At 50.1% G+C, this 24,764-nt stretch overlaps 1 protein-coding gene across 9 annotated transcripts in view; it reads right to left on the bottom strand.

Annotated features, from left to right (window-relative positions):
• ppargc1a (peroxisome proliferator-activated receptor gamma, coactivator 1 alpha) overlaps window positions 1–24,764 on the bottom strand; it is a 225,285-nt gene that overhangs the window by 17,502 nt on the left and 183,019 nt on the right. For 2 of the 9 annotated variants that reach the window (XM_076035391.1, XM_076035396.1), the window contains exons 2-3: window positions 13,358–13,537; window positions 893–1,084 (exon numbers count right to left, since the gene is read on the bottom strand). In XM_076035391.1, the coding sequence (XP_075891506.1) occupies window positions 893–1,084; window positions 13,358–13,537 (372 nt within the window). Of the gene's footprint in view, window positions 1–892; window positions 1,088–13,357; window positions 13,538–14,289; window positions 14,471–15,392; window positions 15,858–15,880; window positions 16,154–24,764 lie in introns of those variants that run through there. The other 7 variants (XM_076035390.1, XM_076035395.1, XM_076035392.1 and 4 more) reach the window with 6 other exon arrangements.

Below are 24,764 nucleotides of genomic sequence, written 5' to 3'. Positions count from 1 at the left end.
ACATCATGGATGTATTCTATATAAACAGCAAATTGATAATGTTATATTTCGTATTGCAGTTGCCACTTTTAGATGAAGTGCGACTTAAACACAGGTCCTAAGTTATTCTGCAATATCAATCAATAGTAACAAAACCAAAGGTCTGAAAATGTCAACCAAAAGAGACAACAACACACATGTGATGGGACACGGCCCATCGTCTTCACAAGTGTTTTTGGGTCCACAAAGCCAGGCTTTTGTTTGTGATTGAATAAACATCTGAGACATGTGGCGAAAGGTCACTTGGAACAGACCGGCATGGAGCAAAATGGGCTATAACTGAACATAACAAGTTTTAGGTCAAAGCCTTTGCAGTGAGAGATGAACGCCCAGATGGCATGGTTTACTTGGAAAAACAGGAGCATAAAGGTAAGTCGAGTTCTCATCAAGAGGCCTGTCTTTTTGCCAAATATGCTGAACTGGCCACAGTGGGATTAGTCCAAGCCCACTGAGGAGGAGAAAATACTTTTCCTCCTGACTTATCTTTGTGGCAGCTTGTTTTTGGGTTTTTTTTAGGAAGGGGGGGGGGGGGGGGGGGCTCATGGCACTGCACCAACCGTAGTGTGTTTATATCAGTGAAGTGCTGCCACATTAGTGCTCTTGTGCAATTATCAACAAACGGTCACGCAAGGATCTAGCTTGCTTTGCTGTGGCCCTGACTGGATATACTGCAGCCAAATTGCTTCTGACAGACACGTGAACATTTTAGGTGCCTGAGCTTGTTGCTGAATCTTATCTTGCATCCGTCATGCATGATCAGTCGTCACCTCTTCCGACTGCTTTTTTTTATTTTGACCTGAGAGTAAGGTAGTTGGCAGCATGTTGCAGAGAGCTGATCAGCACGTGGTCTTACTAGGGAAGGCTCCTCGGGCTCTGAGGTGCGGGGCGAGCCGTCAGGGGAGGATGGACAGCTCCGGTCACTGGCATTGGTCACGTCCCCATCTGCCAGGGCCTCAAACGAAGGCAATCCGTCCTCATCCACCGGGATGCTGTCCAGGGTCTCAGTAAGCACTGCCAGCAAGTTGGCCTCATTTTCTTCATCTATCTTCTTAGGAGGGGAAAAATAGGGGGGAAGACAGAGGCAGAAAAAACAGAGACGGGGGAGGAGGAAAAAAATAGCACATTTTAGTCAGGAGAAGTTGCATCTCTCTTTTACTTTCTTCCAGGAACGCAAAGGTTGTGGGTGGCTGCATGCAGACTTTCATTGTTAACAGAGTGGCAGAGATTTCTTCCCATATATTTTTGCAGCAGGGTTGGAGCTCTATTCTGGCAGCTTTAAGAAAGGAGAGATAAAGTATATAAAACAAATTTCTTTCCCTGCGCAAAGCGAGTCAGGCCTGTCACTCATATTTTAAGCACGCAGCTTACTGGACCAAAATAATATCTCTCCCAAGAAACCCATTACCAAGGCTGACAAGAAGCAAGTATCATGGGAAGACAGGAATGGGTCAGGAAGCAGAGTGGTGTGCAGAGGGGGAACAATGAGTGGACGCTGACTCCCCTCAATCCGCCATCACAAGCCTGAAAAGCGAGCAAGATGTTTGCAGGCTATCTTCAGATAAGAGGAATTACCACTGGCTTGTGCAAAAAAAAGATGATGTATTTAATGAAAGCTGATGTTTCATGAAAAATAAAGCTTGTTTCTTGCCACTCTGCTCCTCTTTGATGTACCGAAAGGAGTGTGGATTCCACACACAGAGGGATGAATACATAAAAGGTGGCCCACGATGAATGCCGCCTGCTTAGCAAATGAGTTCGACGCTGCTTGTGTGAGTGCACGGCTGTGCCATTACACAGTGATAGGTGACAAGAGGAACTGCAAGTTCCAGGGCCATTAAAAGCCCCGGGGACTTTAAGACAGCGGAAAGATAAACAGCGCAGTCGCCCTGGGACGCTCTATGGCCATCTCTGAAAAAGAACAAATCCCTTTATGTGCATGGCAAGATTATCATCACTCTGGGATGCTGTGTCGCCATCATTGTGCAACAGGGGAAGAGTACCTTGTGGATACCAGCACTGCACCCCAAGACGACGCAGATTCCCACATCCACAAAATCTGCCCACCCACTTGTTTCAATTGCCTTTCCTGTTTGCCCCGTTCGAGGCGCATGTTGACAGCAAGGTTTCCCATTTGTAAGTGATACAGATAGTTTCAGTTAGCCATCCAGCGGTGAGCTAATCTGATCTGTTCACCTAGTAGATCTTTGACTAACAACATTAGCGCTCACTCATTATTAAAACAATATGATAAAGAGGACATATTTCACAGAGATAAAGTGACAGACCAGGGACGTTGCCGCATTGGCAGGCAAAAAAAAAAAAAGCCCTGCAGGAAATTGCTCCGTATGAGGTGGCATGCTGTTTAATTACTTGCGAGGAGCTTCAAATCCACTGTGCTGGAACCCACTTCCACTAGAAAATTGTCACCATTTTCTAGCATCCCAAGTCATTACCTGGGAGCTAAGTGGGTGGGTATTAGCCGATGATAAATCCGGAGCTTTTTCTTCACCCAAACATATATCCTGGCATGAGAAATTGAAAGTGGTATCATCTCAGATTATTACAAATTAGTCTTAAATAAGCCAACCATCTGTTTGGGTCCATCTTACAGGCTATCTGAGCAGTATAATTTGGGTGAGACTTTATTCTGTCCTTGAGTGAGTTCAGTCTTATGCATTCTATAGACATTTCCGTGTAACTGTGTGACACGACACACATTTAAAGCTGGGGGGTGTTGTGCAGGTATCAATACGTCATGGTTAAGAAAGGATTGGGTACGATTTTTGAAACTGTGGCAGGCTAGTTTATAGCAATTTCAATCCTGTTTGAAAACCTCCGCCAGTTGGCAGGCTTCCACAGGCACAAAGTAGCACCCCACCTCTCCCGGCCATGCACCTCCTCCACCTTCCCAAGTTACCTCAGAGGGGACTCTCATTTTCTTAAAGAGACTCTTGTGAAACCCTGCAACGTGACGATCATGCTGCAGCCGCCGCCGCTGCTCTAGTGGAGACACTCACAGGCCAAGTGAGGATTTGAGAATGTGGTGTAAAGAGCAGACCTCAGTGATCAGCCCCAGGCCTGGAGGAAGTGTGCTCTAACACGCACAGCTAGCAGCCTCTCAATTACAGCTTGACAACACTTCGCAAGCCAAATCTATCAACAACCAATGGCTAACTTGTTCCACATAAATTTACAGCCAGAATCTCTTGGTGAGACGACCTCGGCTTGCAAAGCAGCCGGATAACCTGGCAAAAAGCAGCTGTGTCCATTCCTATTGATCTATACGACAGCTCTTGAGAGGGAAAAAAAAGAGGGCAGGAGGAACAAAGAGAGAAAAATTGTCTCAGTGGGAGCACTTCCTCAGCCATCCCGCTTAATGGACCTCACCGAATTAAAGAGATCTTAACAATCCTGGGCTAATTGTGGGATCACAATATATTAACCCTACTCCAATCCTAAAGGGTACCATTTGGTGATTCCAAATGCCTCAATTAGCCATAAAATATACTGGCAAATGCTGGCAGAGTCCCTGCTTCACCAATGCAAGAGAGGGAAAAGTCCAGCGGTTCATTATTAGGTGAAGTACTTTTTGCTATCAGCTCGGCTGTCTTTGAGATTGTCCTTGCCTTTAACTCTTTTATTGAGTTCCACAGCTCAGCATTGTGCTACTCGGGCTGATAACGGCAGGTGAAGCTGCTGTCGCAGAAAAACACTGACTTCTGAATGGCGGGTGCCAAATGAGGATTCGAAGCTCACTGGCTAATTTACCAGACATCAGAAATTTTCTAAAGAGCTTTCTGGTGATGTGATTTAAATGTGATAAAAAGGGTAGAAACAAGCATGTTGTGATTGTGTTAGCCCAGCAAAAGTGATAACTGGAGGACACAGAGGCCCCGGCGGTATCTTCAAATGAGAGAGAACATGTGGCACACACTGAGTGTGTGAAGATAAAATGTTTGCCGTTAAGTGGGTCATCTGGTATTTTAAGTACTGTTTACTCTCTTCCCCTCTTTCTTGCAGATGCAAGAAAAACATCCAGTTAGCTCAGACGGAAAAGTCTTCAGAAATCGGTCCCCACATTGCATGGTAGGGTTAAATCTGAGCCTTGACAATTTAATTGTGTTGCTCCATCTCTATCTTTGTCCTCCTCCTCCTATCCTCTCTCCACTCTGTCAGATTTAAAAAACAAAAACAAAAAACAAGCCTTCGGATGAGGTTAAATGACTCGCCAGACCTTCTAATCATGGCACAATCAGAATTGGAGCGCAGTGGGTGAAATGGGGGTGGTTTGGCGGGTGGCTGGTTTCTTCTATATCAACTTGTTACAATCTCCACTCTGCCGAGAACAGCAGCCTTTGATTTGGTAAACAAATAATGTCATTCTGTGTTATTACCACGAGCCCCACGATTTCAGAGGAAATAAATCAACGTCAGCCTCGCCGTTAAGGTGCTAGTCAGGCCTGACACGTCTGCCCGGTCGCACAGGTGCGACATATGGAAACGGGGGAAGGAGTGAGGAGAGTGAGGCGACGTGGGTGAGGTGCGGCACGGCACAGCGGTGAGACAAATCATGGCAGCCGCCAGAGATGTCTGGTCATTTAGCATGAGCTTACTGAGATGGAGAGAGGGTGATTATGGCCTATACGGAGCGATGAAGCCATACATAACACTGTTAGGTCCCTATGAGTGTGTGTGTGCCAGTCGGCTGACATGGTTTCGAATCATAAAACTGGGTGTTCAGCCTCCACTGTGCTCTGGAAGGTGATTGGCTGACGCGCGGCAACAAACGTTAGCTTGTTTCCCATCTATGGCTCTGCGGAAGAATTATAAATGATGGTGAGGTAAGGATATTAATAATCCTCTGTGCCATTTTGAAAGAAAAATCTGGGGGTTGGGGCAATCAAACTCACTCAGGTATGGGTTCCAAATATATTATGATTTATTATGTATTGTGAGACTTTGGCTCGCAACAAATTCCTTTTTTTTTCTCTCACAAACACAAACAAGCACCTCCAGACATTTTGTTGATTTCTCGGCCTGAGAAGTCTCCTCCAATCCTGTCTCCCTTTAACAATGAAATGGCAGCTCTTTGCTTTGACAAGAAGCGCCGCAGCCGGCTGTTATCTGTATTCTAGTTTCGAAGGCGAGGTGAGCTATCAATGCAGGGAACCACGTGGACCGGGATGTGAGAGCGTGTCCAGCAAAGACCATGCTTCTCCTGGGAACCATTGGGGACTGTTATGGCAATATCAGATGAGCTGATGAGGAATTAGGAAAGTGAGAGGAGTGGATATCACTATTATGTGTGTGTGTGTGTGTGTGTGTGTGTGTGTGTGTGTGTGTGTGTGTGTGTGAGACAGGGAGCGCGCCAAATGGAGAGAGAAAACTGTTGTTCCACATGCCACCAAATTTACCACCAACCTATGTCAATGCTGCTGCGGCTACAACCTGCTGCAGATCTGCAGACATCAGCTGAAGCCGTCTATTTAAGTTTGCGCAAAATAATTTGGAACCAAGACTCTGATGTCCAGACTGAGAGACATCACCCAAATACACTGTAACATGCCTGCTCGTGACATCTCGAATCCAAACAGCCAGAAGGGCTACTGGAGGAGGAGAAGAAATTTGCTGTCTCCTGGCAGATCATTACCATCTATGGTCCTGACCTGATCGACTGTTGTTTTCCGACTCCAGCCGTCCAACAGATGGTCCGAGCAACCGTCTGCTAGCACAGGCGAATCGTGCAGCTTTCGCCACTGTTGGACGCTTGCGCTTTTGTTTTGGCAGCCTCTTCCCAAACGGCTTGGCACGACCGAGCCCTGATTGCTGTAATTGCTCTGACTTTGACTGGTTCTGACAGTCACAGTGGGAGTAAGAACAGACACATTTGAAGCTTCGAATAGCGACTATTCAGCTGGATGTCGCAATGAGGAATGGTGCTCCCTCTCTTCTTCCAACACCCACCCCTCCCCCGCCTAATGGCATGCAAATAGCTGTTTGTTTAAGTCGGCAGCTCTGAATGTGCATCGCCAAGCAAGGGGGCCTTTGAAAATGCTGTTACAGTGTTGATAATGCGTTGGAGGAGCGCGGGGGCATGGGCGCTGCAATTGTGGGAGCAATTGGCCAATTTCTCTTGGAGATGAATAAAGTACCTATCTATCTATCTATCTATCATGTGTTTCCTACAATGTCCATCTTCGGAAAATGGACTCGGCCATCAGCAGTCAAGCGTTCTTATCCATGAAACTATAGATACATAGACGCACAGAAGGCGGCTAGCTTTGGTTTTTGACATTTACATGGATTTGTGAGGAATTGACTGCCACTTTCCTTTTTTCCCCATGCCGAGGACTCTGTTATTATTCTCTGCTGACACTACCTGTACAACCACACACACAAACGTAGTGACCTTTCAGGCCCTGCCAAGCCCGTTGAGGGTTTGTGGCGTTTCATTTGTCACAGTAATGTCTTTCTCGGAACGATGCCAGTGCAAAAAAGGGACGGACAAGATCCTGCATGGTGATCTGCAGGCCTGTACTCCCTGCCACTGTCCCTGCGGCCAATCCAGCATGCTTGTATACATCACAGGGGAGGAGGAGGAAGAGGGAGAGGAGGTGCAATGTCACAAATTTATGATAACTGAATTGGAATAATCTTTTTGGGGGAAATGCAGTCAATTCAATTCTGGAGCACGAAATGAAAGAAGGTCACCTTTTTTTAATTTGCACTCAACAGAGCAGGAGGCACGACAGGAAAACACCTGAGAGCAAACGATCTTATCGGGCCCTCACAGGCGTCGCCACTTACCCCCGCTGCATGAAAGCTATTTGCTTATTGCTAAATAAACGCATTATCTTTTACCTTGACTTCTGTGCGCGGCCTCGTGCATGTCGGTCCTGCAATCTAGGTAGGAGGATGCCGCGGCGGCGCATTCACCTCTTATCTATGTTCTGACTTTGAGAGGCACTTCATCGGCACAGCTTTCTTTCTAGTGTTCAGGGGCTACGTGTTTTTTCGACCCTTATATGTGAAAATGCAGGTGAGTAAAGACGTGAAAACCTCGATGGAACTGTGTGCTCAACCGGCAACATTCCACCTTGTTTACTAAAATGGGGAATGTAACACAATGAGCACTGCACTTCATTTTCTCAGTATCAGTCTCCATCTACCTTCTGTGCAGCAAATATCATGTTTCCTTTACTTTCAATTCCCTCAGACTGCATGAAGCCTTGCAAAAGCCACCAGCCCTGCCCAGACAGCCAGACAATCAAAGTATGCCAAATGCTGAGTGATCAATGTGCAGCGACCACTCTTCCCGGTCTGCCCACCTCGTTGTTCCACAAGACAGCACATAGCCGCGTGAACAGGGGATCTGTCTGGCCAACACGGGGCCTAGAAAATTGGCATGACCAAAGATAACTGTGGAGTTTTTGGCTTCCAGAGGTCAACAAGCACTTATGGGGCCAATTAATCAACAAATGTGTTACAATATAAAAAGAGGCACGATTCATCCAAAATGAAACAAGCTTTCTTAAACTGGGAATTTAATTCATGTCCATGTAATGACAACCTCCTGGAATAGGTGCTTGTAAAAGCAGGTGGTATTAGGCAAAACAAATTGTTGCACTCTGTTGCAAACTATATATCTGTGTTTTACAAGAAGTGGAAGGAGTGTTTTCTCTCTGCAGGGACCAAAATGTCAGTAAAAGCTTCTGCTTTCAGCAGGGAGCTTCTGATTGGCTGGCAAGTGAGTCATCCAAGCATCTAGTCACTTATGCTTCAGCAACAGCATCAGAGAGCCTCTCAAACTATGTGAGGCCTGTGCAGGCTTAAATGTTTTGGGCTGCTGGGGAGAAAAGCTGGAACTGTTAGCATGCAGTGTGCATCATAACACTGAGTTCTAATGAAAGATGCAGCTTCTTTTCTGCATGGTTGACAAAGCTCTTAAAAAGGACAGAGGCAAAGCAGTCCTTCCATAAGTTAAAAATCAAACTAAATAATGAAGCATCCACCAATCAAGTGCATAAAATTAGCTACCATGGTGTACGTAAACCCCCAAGCCCAGCCCAGAATCACTGAGCCGGCTATGGTTTTTACATTCTGAATAAAAGCAGAGCTGAAGAGCTGCCAGCTGTGGCAAATGGTGGGAACGCAGACGTCTCATGTCTTTGCACTAGATGCTCGATGTGTTAAGACACTTCCTCCAGCCCCCAAAACCTTCCTGCGGAGTTTCGAAGCTGCGACCAAGATGGCTGCACAGAACAGTAGCCCTTGTTCCCACAGGTAGGTCTGAGGATGCTTTCATACACAATTTAGATGCCTCGCTGTCCTGTGTGAATGCAACTAGGCCGGCTTGGAGGGGTTACAGTGGGCTGGAAGTGTGAAGTTTCAAAAGCCATGAAGGGGAAAAGCAGCTATCGGTGCAGTGAAAGTAGTGAAATGGCTGCCAAGTGAGGAGACTGTTAGATCCCCTTGAGCAGTTGATGCTCCGAGTGGAGGAGGAACTCCACCGTTCTATTATGGCCGTCCAAGTGTTTCTTATATTGCCGGCGCTGACGTCGTCAAGAGATGGATGCGAGCCCCTCAGCCGCTCTCTGTGTGTGAAAACGCATGCCGGTGTGACAATGAGCTGCCTTGGTTGGGTTCTGTGTGAATAACAAAGGCGAGTTATTGGCTGAACAACTGACACGGCTGTGATGCTTCTCTTTGTGTGAAAAAGGGGCTGGTAGCAGTCTTCTTCAAAGCAGACACGCACGCACACAGCGTGAAGATCGATCGGCCTTTCCTGGAGAGGAGAAGCAACGCATCGGTCAAGACTGATAGCCCCTCACCGCGAATCACGGCGCTCGCTGATTGAAGGCCCACCCCAACCCCAACCCACCTCCCCATCACCGTCACCACAATCCTGCTCTTTCTCTGTCCAGGTTTCCCCTTCCTGTTACTTACACTATTTATCTGCAATCACTTCCTCCCTTTGCTGCCCTCCCCCTGCTGCGCTGCCATCGATTTATTTTGTGTACATTCCGGCACCATCTTTCACTTCACCTCTCCCTTTTTTGACGCAAAGCCGGGAAGCCGCTGTTCACGCCCTCGCCGCTGTTCACGCCCTCGCCGCTGTCTTCAAATTGCACGCTATTAAATAATACAAGCGAGGTTGGTCTTAATGCGCGGCATCGTGGCAACACATTGTGCATCTGTATGTATGCATATGTGTGTGTGTGTGTGTGTGTGTGTGTGTGTGTGAGTCAGAGGGGTGGATTATTGGCTTAGTGTTTTGGCCAGGTTTAAGTGAAACAGCCCTGAAAGGCTCTTAGTGGAGATTACCCCAGGTACTAAAAATAGTCATTCTCACCCAATACACACACACACACACACACACACACACACACACAGACAGGAAGTGATGGGAGTGTGGTGTCTAGCCAGAAAAGCCCACTATCTGATCTGTGCACAGGGTGTCTCAATTACACAAAGACACACGCCGTGCACACAGAGAACGTCATGGCCTTGATGGGGATCAGCTGGGGCAGGAACACTGAACCGTGCCTCAATCAGGAGCAGCGGCAGTTGAGGGGGCGGCGGCGGTGGCGGCGGCTGACTGGGAGCTGGAGCTGAGGTGGAAAAGAGGATACAGGCAGCGGCAAACAGACTGGAGGACGCTCTGACGCTCTGATGCTCTTTTCCCAAAATCATTCCCAGAGGAAACTCCCATCCCCGGCCGGTCCGCTCCTCCTTTTTTCCTCCTTCCACTGACTATATTTGCTCTGCAACTTCAGCTTGACATCAGCCAGGAACAAAGTCGTTGCTGGGGGAGCAGGAAAAGACGGAGGCAGGCGAGGCAGCCATGGGACGAGAGGAGAAGAAGGATGGCACAGAACAGAGCCCACAGTGTTGCAGGGTGGCGGGATGAGAGCTCTTGTTGTGGAGTGGATCTGACAGATGCTCCGAGACGACAACGGGGCTTGGACAGCCCCCGAGTCTGCATCTCTGTACTTGCTCTCATTCGCCTGCGGTCCAGCTCGCGCTTGACAGTGATGGAGGATTTCCTCTATCCAAACAGCACAAATAATGTTTCAGTACAGCCAAAAAAATGTTGTTTTTTTTCAATTAGAAAAAAAAGGAAGGGGAGCTTAAGATTAGCAAAATGTGGTGTGCTCCAATTGTAGTTTTCACTTGAGAAAATCATATTATACAGAAGAGTATGATAATTCATACACCCTTTGCTGGAGTGGTGAACCAGTGCGGGTGGTGTACTCGGAAATGTCAGCATAAATTTGCAAAATAAACGCAAGCGGCATTCAGCAGGGAGTAGGACCAGGGACAATAAGGGTATCAGCTGTTTGTGTGTGTGTGTGTGTTTGTGTGTGTGTGTGTGTGTGTGTTTGTGTATGAGTGTGAGTGTGTGTGGTGGGGGATGCACTTTAACTCTGCTGCTCTGCACTCTGGTTTCAGTCCACAGGAGCGGCCCCTCCAAGAAAAGAGTGCAGGCTGATTTATGCTACAAACGTGATCTACAGCCGACGAAAAAAAGTTCCAACGTGCTGCCTTAATTAATTAACTCGTTTGATTCGTCTCTTTTAAAAGAAAGCCGGCTAAAGACGACGCAGCCCACCTAATCTGCCCGTACTTAAGTCTGAGAGCCTGAACATCTGCCTGGACAATGCACAAACAAACAGAGACAAAGCGGTGTAATGCCTCGTCAAAGAACACACAAAGAGCGCAGTCAGAGCCTCCCCCCCCCCCCCAACCCCGGCCACATATGTGCGCTCGAGTGCCTCGCAGTCTCACAGGCAATACACGGGTAAGGCCTTAAGCCGCGGCTTCTTTTTTTACAACCCGCAAAGCCGCGCAACCTTTTGCTTCCAGTCCGTGGAGATTCAAGCATCTCCTCGTCCGCATGTTTCTCTCTTTAGCGGCCCATCTGTCTGCTTTCCTTGGTCTGCCCTTTCTGCCGCAACCTGTGTGAGAACCTGCATCGAGTGAGAGAGCAGCGAGCCACTGAAGCCGTTATCTTTGGCAGAACATCAGGAACTGGTTACAGTGACCATCCCTCAACAACTGCTGCCCAGAATAGACTTTGAGACGTTCGTGCTCGGCCCGCTTTTGAAGAGGTGTCAAACACTGTCCCAGGAGCGTCGGGACGGCGTGTCTGTGTGCCACCGGAATTGGGGGAGCTAAGAAGCGGGGGTGGGGGTGAGGTGTGTGTGTGTGTGTGTGTGTGTGTGTGTGTGTGTGTGTGGGGGGGGGGGGGTGCGCGGCGTATCATTTGGAACATTTGCTGTGAGGGCCAGTTGGGATGATGGCAGGGAACGGAGCAGGAAGGCCAGCCAGGGGCCAACGACATCTGAGGCTGTGCGCTGTATACGGAACCCAGACCAAATGAGACTGGTGCCACTAATGTTCCAACAACACACAGTGCGACTGACTGGGTGTGAGGCAACAACCGGACTGTGTAACCAGCTCCGCTTACTCATTTGCTCGCCGCCTGTCGCACGGACGGAGCGAGGCAAGGAAAGAAAACACACCGGCAAGCGTTTGTATCCCCGTCTGATCTGCAAATCATTTCAGCAGCCGACTAACATGCGCAAACCAGTTCAGACAAGAGGGGTGAAGGGGGGCGACAGCTGTATGCAGCTGCTTTTTCTCCTCCGCAAACACACACACTGGGTGGAGGATTCACAGGAGGCCGGCTGGGAGTGGATGCGTAAGAAAGCAAAGGCAGGCTTTTAGAGCAGCCCGCTCAACATTAATCAACACTTCTTCCTTTTTTTTTAAAAAAATACATTTTCAGAGGTCTCGACTGGACGTCCTTTGCCCCGTGAGGGGGGGAGGGAGGGGGGGCATCCAGCCATAGAGGGCAGGAAGTGTAGCAGCAGCCAGAGTCTTTCTGATCCCTGCCGAGAAGCAAACTTCCCCCCTGTCAGATTAAGTGGGATTAGCCCGGTCCTGCTGTATGATGAACTGAATACTTCACATGGTGAGCGAAACTTTGCAAAGATGGAAGCAGAGAGAAAAAAAAAAAAAAACACCCCATCCCCCACCCCCCCAACCCCATTTTCACTTTACAACTCAGTTTATTCGTTGTTGTTGTGTTTGATGTGAAGCACGAACCGTCAGCCAGTTGGTGCCGCCTGTGACGGCAACACGTGCGGGAGCATGTGGCCCCTGTCAAACACAGGGACCCTCGCTCGTCGGGTGAGGGGGGCGGGGTTGGGGGGGGCGCTAAGTTCCATTGTGTTTCTAAATTACATGTGTACACGGAGGAGCACAAACACACAGACGTGTGCGCTCTCTCTTTGGTATTTTTATCCATCCCCAGAGCTACTCGGTGGCTGCGAGCCATATCACTATCAGACGGCAGAGAAGCCACGGTCACACTGGCTGCTACTTAAAAGCACCACCCACCCCTCCCCGCTCCACCCCCCTGTGTGTGTGTGTGTGCGTGCGTTGTCAGAATGCATGCGCCGTGATACAAGTGGAGGTTGATGGCGACCGGGCCGGGGAAGGGGGTCCGATGTGGAAAGAATTCAATCTCTTATCAACTGTTGCCTGCGAGACCACTGAGGGGCAAAGAGGCGCGCACACACAAACCCTGGAAACGTGACCGCGTGGCGCGCGCACACACAATGTCAGACGGGGTTTTTCCTCCCGAGGCGAGGCTAAAGCATCCAATCTCGCTCTGTCTTGTCTATCTGCGGAGCTGATAACGGCTTATAATGAAGCGGGGGACTGGAAGTCAGTCCCCACACCGACCGCTTTATGGCTCTGGCCAGATCATCGCCCTCTGTGGACTTCGTTTTGCCACCGGGCGGAAACAGAACAGTGGGGGTCAGATTGGAGAGGGAGAGAGGGAGAGAGGGAGAGACAGAGAGAGTGAGGGAGTGAGAGAGAGAGAGAGAGAGAGAGAGAGGGGTGAGAATGCAGGAGGAGGAATGGGGGAGGCAAGATTAAAGTTTCACACACACTCCAACCCTGAAGCAGCATTTTGCAATCGTGACAGTTTTACTAGCAGATTGTTCACTCAGATGTGTGCCGCACAAATAAAAACCTCAGAGTTTTGATAAGGGGCCCGAGCGCCACGGTCGGGATCCAAACACGGGGACAAAGGTCCCCGTCAGCTTATCACACCTTACGTTATCTGCCCAGTTGGACTTGGGAGCACTGGAAAAGCCTGTTTTTAAACTGGTTGTGGGAGCACATTTTGCAGGGTGTTCGAGTACAGTCTGTCGTGCCTAAGCACAAATATGGTCAGCCGAGTAAGTTACAGCACACGCGGAGACATCAGGAGAGGTGGGAGAGGGGCGGGAGACAAACTCACCTCAAAGAGATTGGACGCCTCATTGCCGTACTGAGCGGAAATGATCTCCGATTGGTCACTGTACCACTTGAGGCCTCCGAGGAAGCTGTCGGCGTCCAAGTCGCTGACGTCCAGCTCTGAGAGGTCCAGTTCGGGGAGGTCCGGGCAGAGGGGCTGGTCTTCGCCAACCAAGGCAGCACACTGGGGAGGATGCACAAGGAAAACGGTTGAGGAGTGAGGAGGTGGGATAGTGCAGGCGACTCGAAATATTACACCAATTAAATTACAAAAACAAAAGATGAGTTTAAAAACACATTTCACACAGCAGTCATTATGCATCTTTTTTTTTTTTTTTTTTTACAGGTTCAGGGTAAAATATTTTGCTGACCCCCCCCCCCCCTCCCCCCCCACACACACACACACACACACACTACCACGGGTCCCCCTGCACTAAGGTTACATATCGCTGTTGGGCTCCGAGCGACTAAACGCTGCCTCTTGACATTTTGTTTTTCACCAGTCACTTTTTATGTAATCTAGCCAAATGAGAAATGTGTGTGACAGCTGTCCGTTTCCACTCCAATCCACACACACGCAAAGCCCGTCATCACAGCACCAGCTTCAAGCCAAGAGGAGCTCTGGGCTGGAAATTGATCTTTTCACACAAAAGGAATCCAGTGTCCACTAACGACAGTGATTAGACTTATCCCAGGACATCTTCGAAGCGGCCACGCAAACGTGCATGCACACAAAAAAAAGAAAAACAAAACTACAGCCAGAACCACAGCGTTAGTAGAGCCATGTTTACACTCAGCCGCAGCCTGGGAGAGAACAGCCCTGCACAGGCTGCACACTCCTAATTATGTTGACAGAGCGCTGTGTGAACGCTAGTCCGGTCTAAAGTGGGCTCCCGTGATGGATGGACCCCCGAGCACAGCCTGCAGGAGTCTCACCATCTCAGCACCAACACCGAGTGGAGGAGAGGAGGCGAGCCGGGATGGGGAGGAGGGAAGCCGCCAGGACAGCGGTGCCACTTCCGATCTGTCGGTGCACCAACACCGACACCACGACTTAAGAGCACCAAGAAGCAAATCTGTTGTGTTGCAGCAGCGGCAGCAGCGGCGGCGGCGGCATCGGTCCCTCCTAAACCCGCCCCCGGCCCCCTGCGATGATGCACTCTGACACGGCACGTCTTTAGCCAAACACGCTCGGACGCCGGACGTGCAGCGTCCCAATTATTTGATGGACTAATGAAAAAGCGCCGCCAGACGCACCGCCAGCGCGCTCCGCTGATTTAAGCACGCGTCGCGCACAGAAGCACCTGCCCGGTGGGGAGATTAGAGGGAAGACACACAGAGGAAAGCACTATTTAAAGACGTCATCAAAACTATTTCTACTTTTAGTCTGAAGACTGTTTCTTTTGTTTTGTTTTATTTGATTCCTGCCCTAACGTTCACATCAGGCAGCTCGGATGAGCCCGCACGTGCGACCGGACTGCGGTGGCATCATCTTCCAGTTCCCACTGAAAGCGAGCTCCCGCATGCACACTGGTCGAGAGCCAGGTAAAGCCGCGTGCTCGTCACGAGCAGGACGGGCTCGGTACATCAGGGAGATGGATGGGGGGAGGGAGGGGGGGGGAGGTAAAGAGACAGAAGGAAGGGGGAGGGGGTGGGGGGTGGACGAACAAGTATCCTTTTGATGTGCTTTTCTGCTCTGAGCGCGCTCTGGTGCGGACCCAAAGTGCGTTGGAAGAACCGAGGCGTGCTTGGAAAGGAAAAGAAACACCGGGGCTGGAACCGCGGTGGGAAGTGGCCGAGAGTGGCCGAGCCCCGGCTGGATGCTGCTCTCCGACCGCTTTGCGCCACTCACCGGGCTGAGAGACGAGCCGCGATGCTGCTGCATGCAGCGCGCGAGCCGGAGAGGAGCTCCAACCTTTGCTCGTGCGTGCCTCGGAGAAAACAAACAAACAAACAAACAAAACGTGCGCCAACGCGATACGAGCACATCAAAGGGATTGTGATCGTCAGATGGGGGTTCACTGGTCAGCGGGAAATACCTGACTCTGAGACATTTCAGTCATTGCGGTGCATTGGGGGGGAAAAAAAGGGCTTCCCGGCACCGTCCGCGCTCGCCGCTGGAAAGAGCGAGAGAGATATCCGACTGCTTGCAGCGCACCGCTCGCCCCGATTCAATCACGGAGATCCTACTGGTCCCGAGCCCGTGCACGCGTTACAACTAGGGCTTTAAACCGAGGTGCACGGAAGAAGAAGTAGAAGAAGAAGAAGAAGAAGAAGAAAAAAAAAAAAGAAAAAAAAAAACACGGGAGGGGGAAGGGATTCCGCACATGCCCTCCGCTTGTCATATAGTCCCCGTTAGTTGCGTGTATCATCCTCAACATGCGTCCAGATGCCGGCGGAGCGCACACTCATGCGCAAACAGGCGCCTCGGTGGTGAGTCCATCGGTCCAGTGAAAAAAGAAAGTCCACAGGGTTAAAGAGACTAGACAAGTCGGGCTGTTATGCTTTTTTTCTCTGAAGCGCTCACCTCTATTTCTCTCCACACCGAGTCCTGGTTACACCTGTCCCACGCCATCCAGCCACTGAATGACGATCCGGGGAATTAACCAAAAAGGCACCAAAAAAAAAAAAAAAAAAAAAAAAAAAAAAAAATGGGGGGAAGGGGAAAAAAGGGAAATCAAGTTAGAAAAAAAAAATCCACACACGCTTCCCTCCAGTCGCGCTCACGCCGGCAACTGCTGCCCCTCGCCGCGAATGAACCGAGGGCACCTGTCTTACAACTGCTTTCCATCACATGACAAAGCTATTAAAAGTAGGCAGGGGAGTGACTCCGCGTCCACACACGCGCTACTCGCCAGTGACGCGCAGCCCGGCGGGCGGGGCGTCGGTGCGCGCATAGTAGGAGCTTTCCGTGCGCGTACGCCTGCCTAAAAATGTCCCTGCGCGAGGGGAGGGAGAAAAAAAGAAAAAAGGAAGAAAAGCTGAGGGAAAACACGCGTACACACGCGCGCGCACGCACACAGAAAACAGCAGGGTGCCCGTTTTAAAAACTGAACGCTCGCTGGGTAAACATTTCTAGTAAATTTCCGTGGATTTTAGTGAAAGACAATCTTATTTATTGATTTGGGTTAGTTTATTTTAACAGTTTAAACTTAAAAAAAAAGAAAAAAAAAAGAAATACAAACAAACAAAAAAACAAAACAAATTAATGCTGTGAAATCTGAGTTTTTAATCATCAGATGAGACAAATGCCCGAAATACGTAATGGAGATTAAGGATCAATGTTCCTTCTAATAGCAATCATCAGTCATCCCTCGTGTCTCCTCAGCCCAGCTCACAGCTGCTTCTGCGCTGTAGCAAATAAAGTGTATGAAATTGGACATAAAGGGAACGAAGAGGAGTCATCATCAGTGAAACACAGTGAATGTCCTGCACAAAGCGGCTGAACCTGGGATTCACACTTTCTTTTTAAATCTCCCCAATTGAACGTCAGACTGTCAGACCTCTCTCTCTCTCTCTCCCACTGTGTATGAGTGTGTGTGTGTGTGTGTTGCACTGTGTTGCAGTGTGTCAGGGAGTCAGAGGCGGCAGAAAGGACAGGTGGCAGTGTGGCCTGTGTATACAGTGTCAACAGGCCGTGTATAGGCAACACGGCGGCGGTGAAACGACAACAAAAGCTCTGTGGAAATTTCAAACACGGGGGGTTTGTTGTTTCTGTTGGGGAGAGATTCTTACTCTTCACGTTATTGTCCTCTGATGAACTGAAACAGCGAGCTCGGGGAGTAAATTACCACCGGTTGTTGCTATTGTTGGAAGACTGAGCCAAGAAAACATCTCCAAACAAAAAAAAGACGGGTTGTTGTTTACGGAATAACAAACTTGGCACCCTGGCGCAACATCGCTGGATAGGCTTTTTTCCCCCCAGCTTGAAATCTTCTCGACGTCCTGTCAGAAAATCAAACCTATTCTTGTTTTTTAATGTAACAAAGCACGACAAAGCACCCCACCTTGGGTCTTCCAGAGGAATAGAAACATTAAAAAAAAAAAAGAACTAAACCTACGCGGATGCTTCCAGATTGGGGTAGAAATCTGCCAGTGCGTCATGTTTTCGGGTATCGGCGAGTGCAAAATCTATACATCTGCTTGGGCATGCGTGCCCAGAGAAGCCGCCTGCCGTCCCCGACGGAAATGCGATCGGAGCAGGTGGTGTGTAGTGACCTCACAGAGCACAGATGGACCCGGGGCGCCGCAGAGTGCGCATGACAGGGAGCTGCGATTCAAAATGTTGGAGGAAAGAGAAAAAAAAAAAAAAAAAGGCATGGGTGCGGAACAGCAGATGTAGGTACCTACCGGCCCGGGACGGGACGGGACCGGCGCTGGAGTAACCACAATAGCCGCACCAATAACAAGAAGAGAGAGGAGAGCGAGGCGCTGGTAGGAGATCTGTGCTGCTGCCTGCTGAGATATTCCTGCCTCTCCTGGAGCGGCAGCGTGAGTCACAGTCAGAAGGCTTATCTGATTGTGCCCTCCATGCCGATTAAGACAACGCAGAGCTAAATATAGAGATGATGAGAAGATTCCCTTTTCTTCTGAATGGACTTTGATTCCGTTCCCCCTTAACGCAGGAGGCGGAGTGCCGGGGACGTGCGGATGCTGCCGTGGTGTGTGTGTGTGTGTGTGTGGTGTGGGTTCGCCTCACGCTCGGCCTTCCCGGGTGGGGTGGGGAGGTGGCTCGAGGTTCTGGCGTTTCGCACCGCGCTCGCATCTAACGGGCTTATAGGGAGACGCTCCTCGCGGGGTCACGATCTATAGGGTGAAGGTGCGAAAAGTTGTTTGCGCCCATCGTGGCGAGGCACGTCATCTCGTGACGGGCCCCGCAGGCTCCAAATGTTGTGAGTCTCGGTTCCGCATCACAGCCGAGCTGCAGCCCCCGCCTCCCCGCCTCAAGCTAATTCACAGATAATTACCTTTTGTTTCAATATGCAACAAGGTCTGACTCCAAGCTAACCCCTGTCCCCCTGCTTCCATTCCCTGGAGAGCACATGGAGCGTTTCTGGGCGAGCGTTACGACGATCGTGTCATTTAAATTTAATCCCCACGTTTCACTCGCGACTCCGTCCGTTCTCCTTTTCTGACAAATTGTGTCACCAGCCTTCTGAAAGTGTTGCCGCGGCGCAGCATGCACAATGAGCACGTGTCTGTGTGTGTGTGTGTGTGTGTGTGTGTGTGTGATTCATATCACTTTGTTGCATGTCATTGCTCCCAACAGAATCCATCCTAGCATCTGGCCTATCCAGATACACGGTGGCTGGATTCATGTGAATTAATTGAGGGCAGGGGTTTATTCATTCATCGTTTGATGATGGCCAACGCTTCGTTCTCCCCCATTTGTCATCTCACGTGCTTCCACGTCTTTTGGGTGCATGGCTGAGCGCCCCACCCCCACCCCCCTCACTTCAAGAAGAAATATGGTTTTCTCCTTATTAGGCTACAGCATGGCGATGCTACGCAACAGTTGTGATGCTGAGCGGAAGCTGCTGCTGCTGCTGCGGGCGATGTTGATGGATGCAAACTGCTTTTTCAAACATTTAATAAACTGTCACGATAGAACAGTTGAGAAAGACCTCTTCCAAGGTCTTTGATTTTTTTTTGTTTGTTCCTTGGTTTTGCCTTCACTCGTGCATTAACAAAAGCGAGATTCAAAGACAGCCCAATTTCATTAAGGTGAATGGCACCAAGAAGAGGAGGCTTGGTGGCTCCAGCCGGTCTGCAGGTGAGATAAAGGTAAACACACAAAGAAAGGGAGCTTGCGGGGCACCGTGGCGCCCTCCTGACCCTCTTCCGGCGCCGCAGCCTCACTGCAGGGGTTCACTGTTATCGGGTTGGTTGAAAAACCAGCGGCGAGCCATGCAAGATGCATGGTGAGGCGGCGGCGGCGGCAGCGGCGGGGACGGCCGCAGCGCTGGGCTCGGTGTTTGCGAGGCGCCTCAGCAGTGCTAAACCAGCGCGATGGGCTCTCAACTTGTGACGCACGATGTGTTGTGCTGTGGTACGACACTCGCGAGGAATATTAAAATTTATGAAGCATGAGGGGGTTTGGCTTGTAAACGCATGCGTGCGTGTCTGCACTAAAACACACACACACACGCACACACACACGCGCACACACACACACACATACAAAGGAAAAAGACTTCTCTTATCTCCCTGTGCTTACTTAAAAAAAAACAACAAAAAGTTTTTGAAAGTGTGGTAACATTTCCAACGCAAGATGCGCTAACATGAAGGAGATGAAGTTGTTGTTGATGTCATTTTCTCCAGTGTAAGGGCAGAAAAATATATCCAGCCGGGCCTTCACCCGTAGGGAGTTTAACTCCGCGCCTGACGGAAAAGCTCCGGTCATGTCTGAATTCAGAGCAGCAGGAGTCGGGGAAACAAAAAAGGTGAAAAATACCAGAGTTGATGGCTGGCTGTGGGCGAGTTTAGCCGCGTCTCCGCCTCCCTGCAAACCCTCCTGCGAATCGGCCGAGTCGGGCCCAGAGCACAACAGATGTTGCTTGATTTCTAAAATAATAGAGGCAGGGGCCGGGCGCCTTGATAGCGCAGTCCTTATGTACTCTTAGCACTGGAGGAACGCCAGGGAAGAATTAGGTCAGCCGGAGTGCACCGTGCCTTGTGGAACTCCGTGGTGAGGCAGCATGGAAGAGCGGTGGGGGGAGGAGGGATGGTAGGGGGGGGGGTGCAGCGGTGGGTGGGTGGCGGCGGCGCAGGTAGAAATTTCTGGAGCAGCAGCGCCACCGTTTTTTTCTCCCACCGACCGTTCTCTGTGTTTGGGCGGAAACACGAACAAGAAACACCCCAGAGTCCAGACTGCAGTCTAATTATTCCGAGCAATGAAAGGGAGGGAGCGAGGAGGAAAACGCATGCCAATTGCACTTCTTCCACACAGCCTGCATACGGGGCGTGGAACCACAAGGCTGGAAAAATCCTTACGGCACAATAAAACTGATTGTATCATCACCTTTTTTTTCTTTTTTCCCCCCCCCTTACAGGGTGCATTTGTACTCCTCACATCACCTGCAAAGGGAGGAATGGGAACAAAAAAAGAAGAAGAAGGAGAAGGAGGCAGAGAAACGGACCGGGGATCTCGGGCGTCGCAGTCAATACCCATTTTTGTGCGTCTGCCGAGGCATCCTGGGAGAAAAAGAGCAAAAGAGACAAAAGAAGCAGATGGATGGCAGGACGGAGTGGAGGGGTGAAAGGAGAGCGTGACAGTGCACGGCTGACAAAGGCAGGGGGCGGCGGCAGTGGGGAGGGGTGGGGGCGGGGGTCGCAGGACGCTGCGAGTGATAGGTGGCGTTTGGACAAAGTGGCGGCGCGGAGCGGAGAGGAGGCAGATATGAGAAAACAGGAAGCGAGGCCGTGTCGGCCTGATAGAGCCTCAGCCGGGCCGCCGCGCAGCCGCGTCCGCTATCTACGCGTTCATCACACGGTCGCCGCCGACCTCACCTCCCCTCTCCCCCCACCCACCCCAAGGCAAACCCAGTGGTGTGAAATCATCCCGCCTGCAAAGGGTATCTGGCTCACATCTGCAACGTATATATAACGTTTAGATTTCACACACAGATTCGGGCAGCAGCGCCGCGAACCTGCCGGCCTCCGTCACCAACTGAGTCCCATTAACTGACTCCCATTAACTGACTCCCATTAACTGACTCTCACGAACTGACTCTCACGAACTGACTCCCATGGACTGACTCCCACGAGCTGACTCTCACGAGCTGACTCTCACGAGCTGACTCCCATTAACTGACTCCCATTAACTGACTCCCATTAACTGACTCTCACGAACTGAGTCCCATGAACTGACTCCACTGGCAAGTGACGCTGAAAAAAAATGCAGGGTATATAAACTGCTGATGACGCTCCGGGACGAACTGGTTCTCATGGTGCGTTCCAATCCGAAAAGTGGTGATATTCAAATGAGCCGGCAGTGGCAGCCAGCCGTCCGTTAGGGCGGCAGTGTGTGTAGGCGCCTCGCCGATTGTGCTGAGCGACAACAATACTGGTTCCCCCTCTATCAGCTCTTTTCTAAATCCGTCATATATTTTCCATGGCCCCAAGCCATTTCCACTTCCTGGAACCGCTGTTCTGTCGCCCAACTCACCACTCAAGTTACCTGATCACGGGCGGCAGAAGACAACTGTTGCCCTGCTAACTCCCCGCAGTCCGTGGTCGTGCGCATCTGAGTGCGTTTCTGCTTTTTTTAATTTTTTTTTTTTTATTTTTTTTTTTGTGTGCTCCTTGTCCGCTGGGACTCTCATCACTGCCGCCATAAACAGGATTAATCAGCGCTGGCACTGGGCACTTTGGTCCAGATGACGCATGTAATTAAGAAGTAATTGGCGTGTCATCTGTACATGAGGAAATATGACGTGCATGAGCCAGATGCGGAGCCGCGCGAGAGCACCCGCGTCCTCGGCGGAGGCAACTTCCAATTCCTCCAAATGTGCCTGCGGTCGCCCTCTCACATCATAATCCACCCCGCTCGCTCTTATTTACATGCTAACACACTTAAACTCTAATTTGCCAACTTATTTATTTACATGCTAACCCACTTAGCACGAGCAGCTCCGCTCATTTGTACCCATCGAAGGCGACGCGGTCGCTCCGGCGAAGGGTTCATTTGGTGCTCGCTGGAAGTCACTTACACTCCGGCACCGCTTAATTAAGAGGTGCCTGTCTTTTCAGGTCAGTGACAAAAGGGTGCAGTTGATGCAGCCTGACGCTTACAGTAGCAACACACACACACACACACACACACACACAGACACACACAAAATGGGAGATGGCCAAGATGCCCTTTCTGTGTTTGGGGTCATGGCGGCTGCAACAATAGGTGTGAACTGCCCTTATCTCCGCTTGTAAATGTGCAGCTTGGGGAGAAGTCGGCAGGCCACGTTTCACGACTCGCATTGGGAGATGAAGGATGAACGTAACCGGGGGGAGCGTTCCATTTTGGTGCCTCGACCTCAGGCTTCTGCTTCCCAGGTTTCCCCCCGCCAGGCTGCGGGAGGACGGCGGCACCACACAGAGGTTGCAAAACTATTTATTATTTTAGATTTATAGAGAGCATCTGCGGTCGTTTGTCAGTGCGAATACATTTTTGCTTTAAATTGCATTAAGTTAAAGGTGCGACAACGGCTGCGCGCGGCCTCCTCTCTGTTAATGTAATTGTCTGGGAGGATTATTAAGGATGTGCTGAAGGAAATGGATCGCGCAGGTTTTTCGCGGGACGACTTCTCGAAGTTTGCAGCGCAGCTGAGCAGTGAGGACAAACACTTGGTGGCTAAACTCAGAGAGAGCTGATTTGCCTCCCCCTCCACCCCCGACACCACCACATCACAGCAGAGAGCCGAGGGAGGCAGACAACAGAGGTGGTGGTGGTGGTGGGGGGGGCATCCATAAGTGCAAAGCAAATGGCTCACAGAGATATCCTAGTTGTTTTTCATCACATCAATTTCACGCTGGCGCTGCCACTTTTTCAGCAACGAGATGGAGAAAAAAAATCTGTCTGAATGTGTGTGTGTGTGTGTGTGTGTGTGTGTGTGTGTGTGTGTGTGTGTGTGGATGGGTGGTGAGGGGTGGCGTTGGTTACACGGAGGGCTGGCGGGGAAGGAGATAGCGGGGTGAAGGGGGCGGTGGTGGGGGCGGGGGGTGAGGACGCAGCTGGCAAAGTTAATCTCGCCGGCCGTAGTTTGGAGCTGGGAGCGATTGTCGCTGCGTAAACAAACAAAATGAGGATATCTGCAAAGTTAGTATCTGCGGCGGCGACGCCGCTCATCCCCGTGTCAACTCACTGACGCAACGCAGATGTTTATGGTGGAAATTCAGTTTACTCTATTTTTTTTTTTTTCACAGGCATGTTTGCAGAGGCTTGAATGAGGCCCTTTGGAATGAGATTAACCTCACTCATCCTTTCGCCCCCTTTACGCCAGCGGCCCGACCAATGAGGCTCTTGAAAACCTTCCTGCCAGCCATTTCAAAAGGTGCTGCACTCATCAGCGGCGCTATCGCTCCAGTCCAAACTTGTGTTTATACAAAGGCAGATAGCGGATATTGAACCTGTCGATTGCTTTACGGCCTCTTGGCCAAACACATTTTATGGCAGTTTGCATAATTTGCCGCCCTTTCATCTCTGCTGCGTGACCGAGTGGTCAGACGTCTTTCTCTTGACGTCTGACCATAAAAACCAAATGTGCTATTGCACATAAAAAAAGTGTGCCTAAGAGTATGGAACAACTTGTGAAATTTGTCCATGTCTGGGAGTCCGCGCTGCCAGGGATGAGCAGCGGCACGTCGGCCCGACGGGGCTCTCGCCCGGCGAGGGAACAGTCAACAAAGACTCCAACTCGATGGTCGATCTTGTGTAATTAATGACGGTGCATTTTTAATTACCCCTGTGTGGCGGCAGGAGCTCCAGCTTTTGTTTATTGAGCCCCACTGATACCCATATTAACAAAGTTAGGTTAATGATAGAGGTATTTTACCTAATAGCATTTTTATTACTCCCGCTAAGAATGAAGCAATTAATTAACAATGGGAGAATTAAATTCCTCGGCTGTAATGGCCTACCAACACAGGACATCATTACCAATCGTCTGAATCGTTCATAAAGCCGAGAGTCGTGCGGCAGGTAAGGGAGGAAGGAAAAAAAAAACGTATTCCCAGGCATACGTTTGATTTTTCATTTTGGAGCGGAATAAATTATGAATACGAGCCGTCAGCAGGGACGGAGGATGGCGCCGCATGCAGAGCGAGCAGCGGGATCACGCAGTTGAAAGAAGGGGAAAAAAGAGGGAAGAAAAAGAGTTTCATCTGCACAATATGAGCAGGTGAGTGTGTTATTGGAATAAAAGTGGCAAATTAAAGATACCCTGAAAAATGTGACCAATAAAAGAAGGGTGGGGGAGGGGGAGGAGGGAACGGTTGAAGAAACGACATGGAATAATGGACCATATATGAAAGCGCATAATCTTTTAAGCTCGCATTTGAAGGTAATCTTCCATTAGAGAATACGAGTTATTTCTTTTGTGCAGGGAGGGAAATAGAGAAACGCAACGACAGCAGAACTGATGGCTGAGCTATCGATGGCACTCTGAGAGGCAGAAAAAGGAAAAGAAACGGAAAAATAAAAAGCACAAAGGAGTGCGATTCCTGCGGACTCTGCCGCTGTGTTTTCCTTCACTCCGGGATAACTGCACTAAAACAGTGGCTGCTGTGAAACATAATCCCCCACCCCAGCCCCGCCACCACCTCTAACCTCCCAATGGCCAGCGTGCGCTCACACGCACACGCACGCACGCACACACACACACACACACACACACACACACAACACAAGTACACAA

Source organism: Nelusetta ayraudi, unplaced genomic scaffold (assembly GCF_046127955.1).
Source record: "Nelusetta ayraudi isolate G7.1 ecotype Tasmania unplaced genomic scaffold, CSIRO-AGI_Nayr_v1 ptg000042l, whole genome shotgun sequence".
Taxonomy (NCBI): Eukaryota; Metazoa; Chordata; class Actinopteri; order Tetraodontiformes; family Monacanthidae; genus Nelusetta; species Nelusetta ayraudi.
This window is presented reverse-complemented; position numbering and strand designations above follow the sequence as displayed.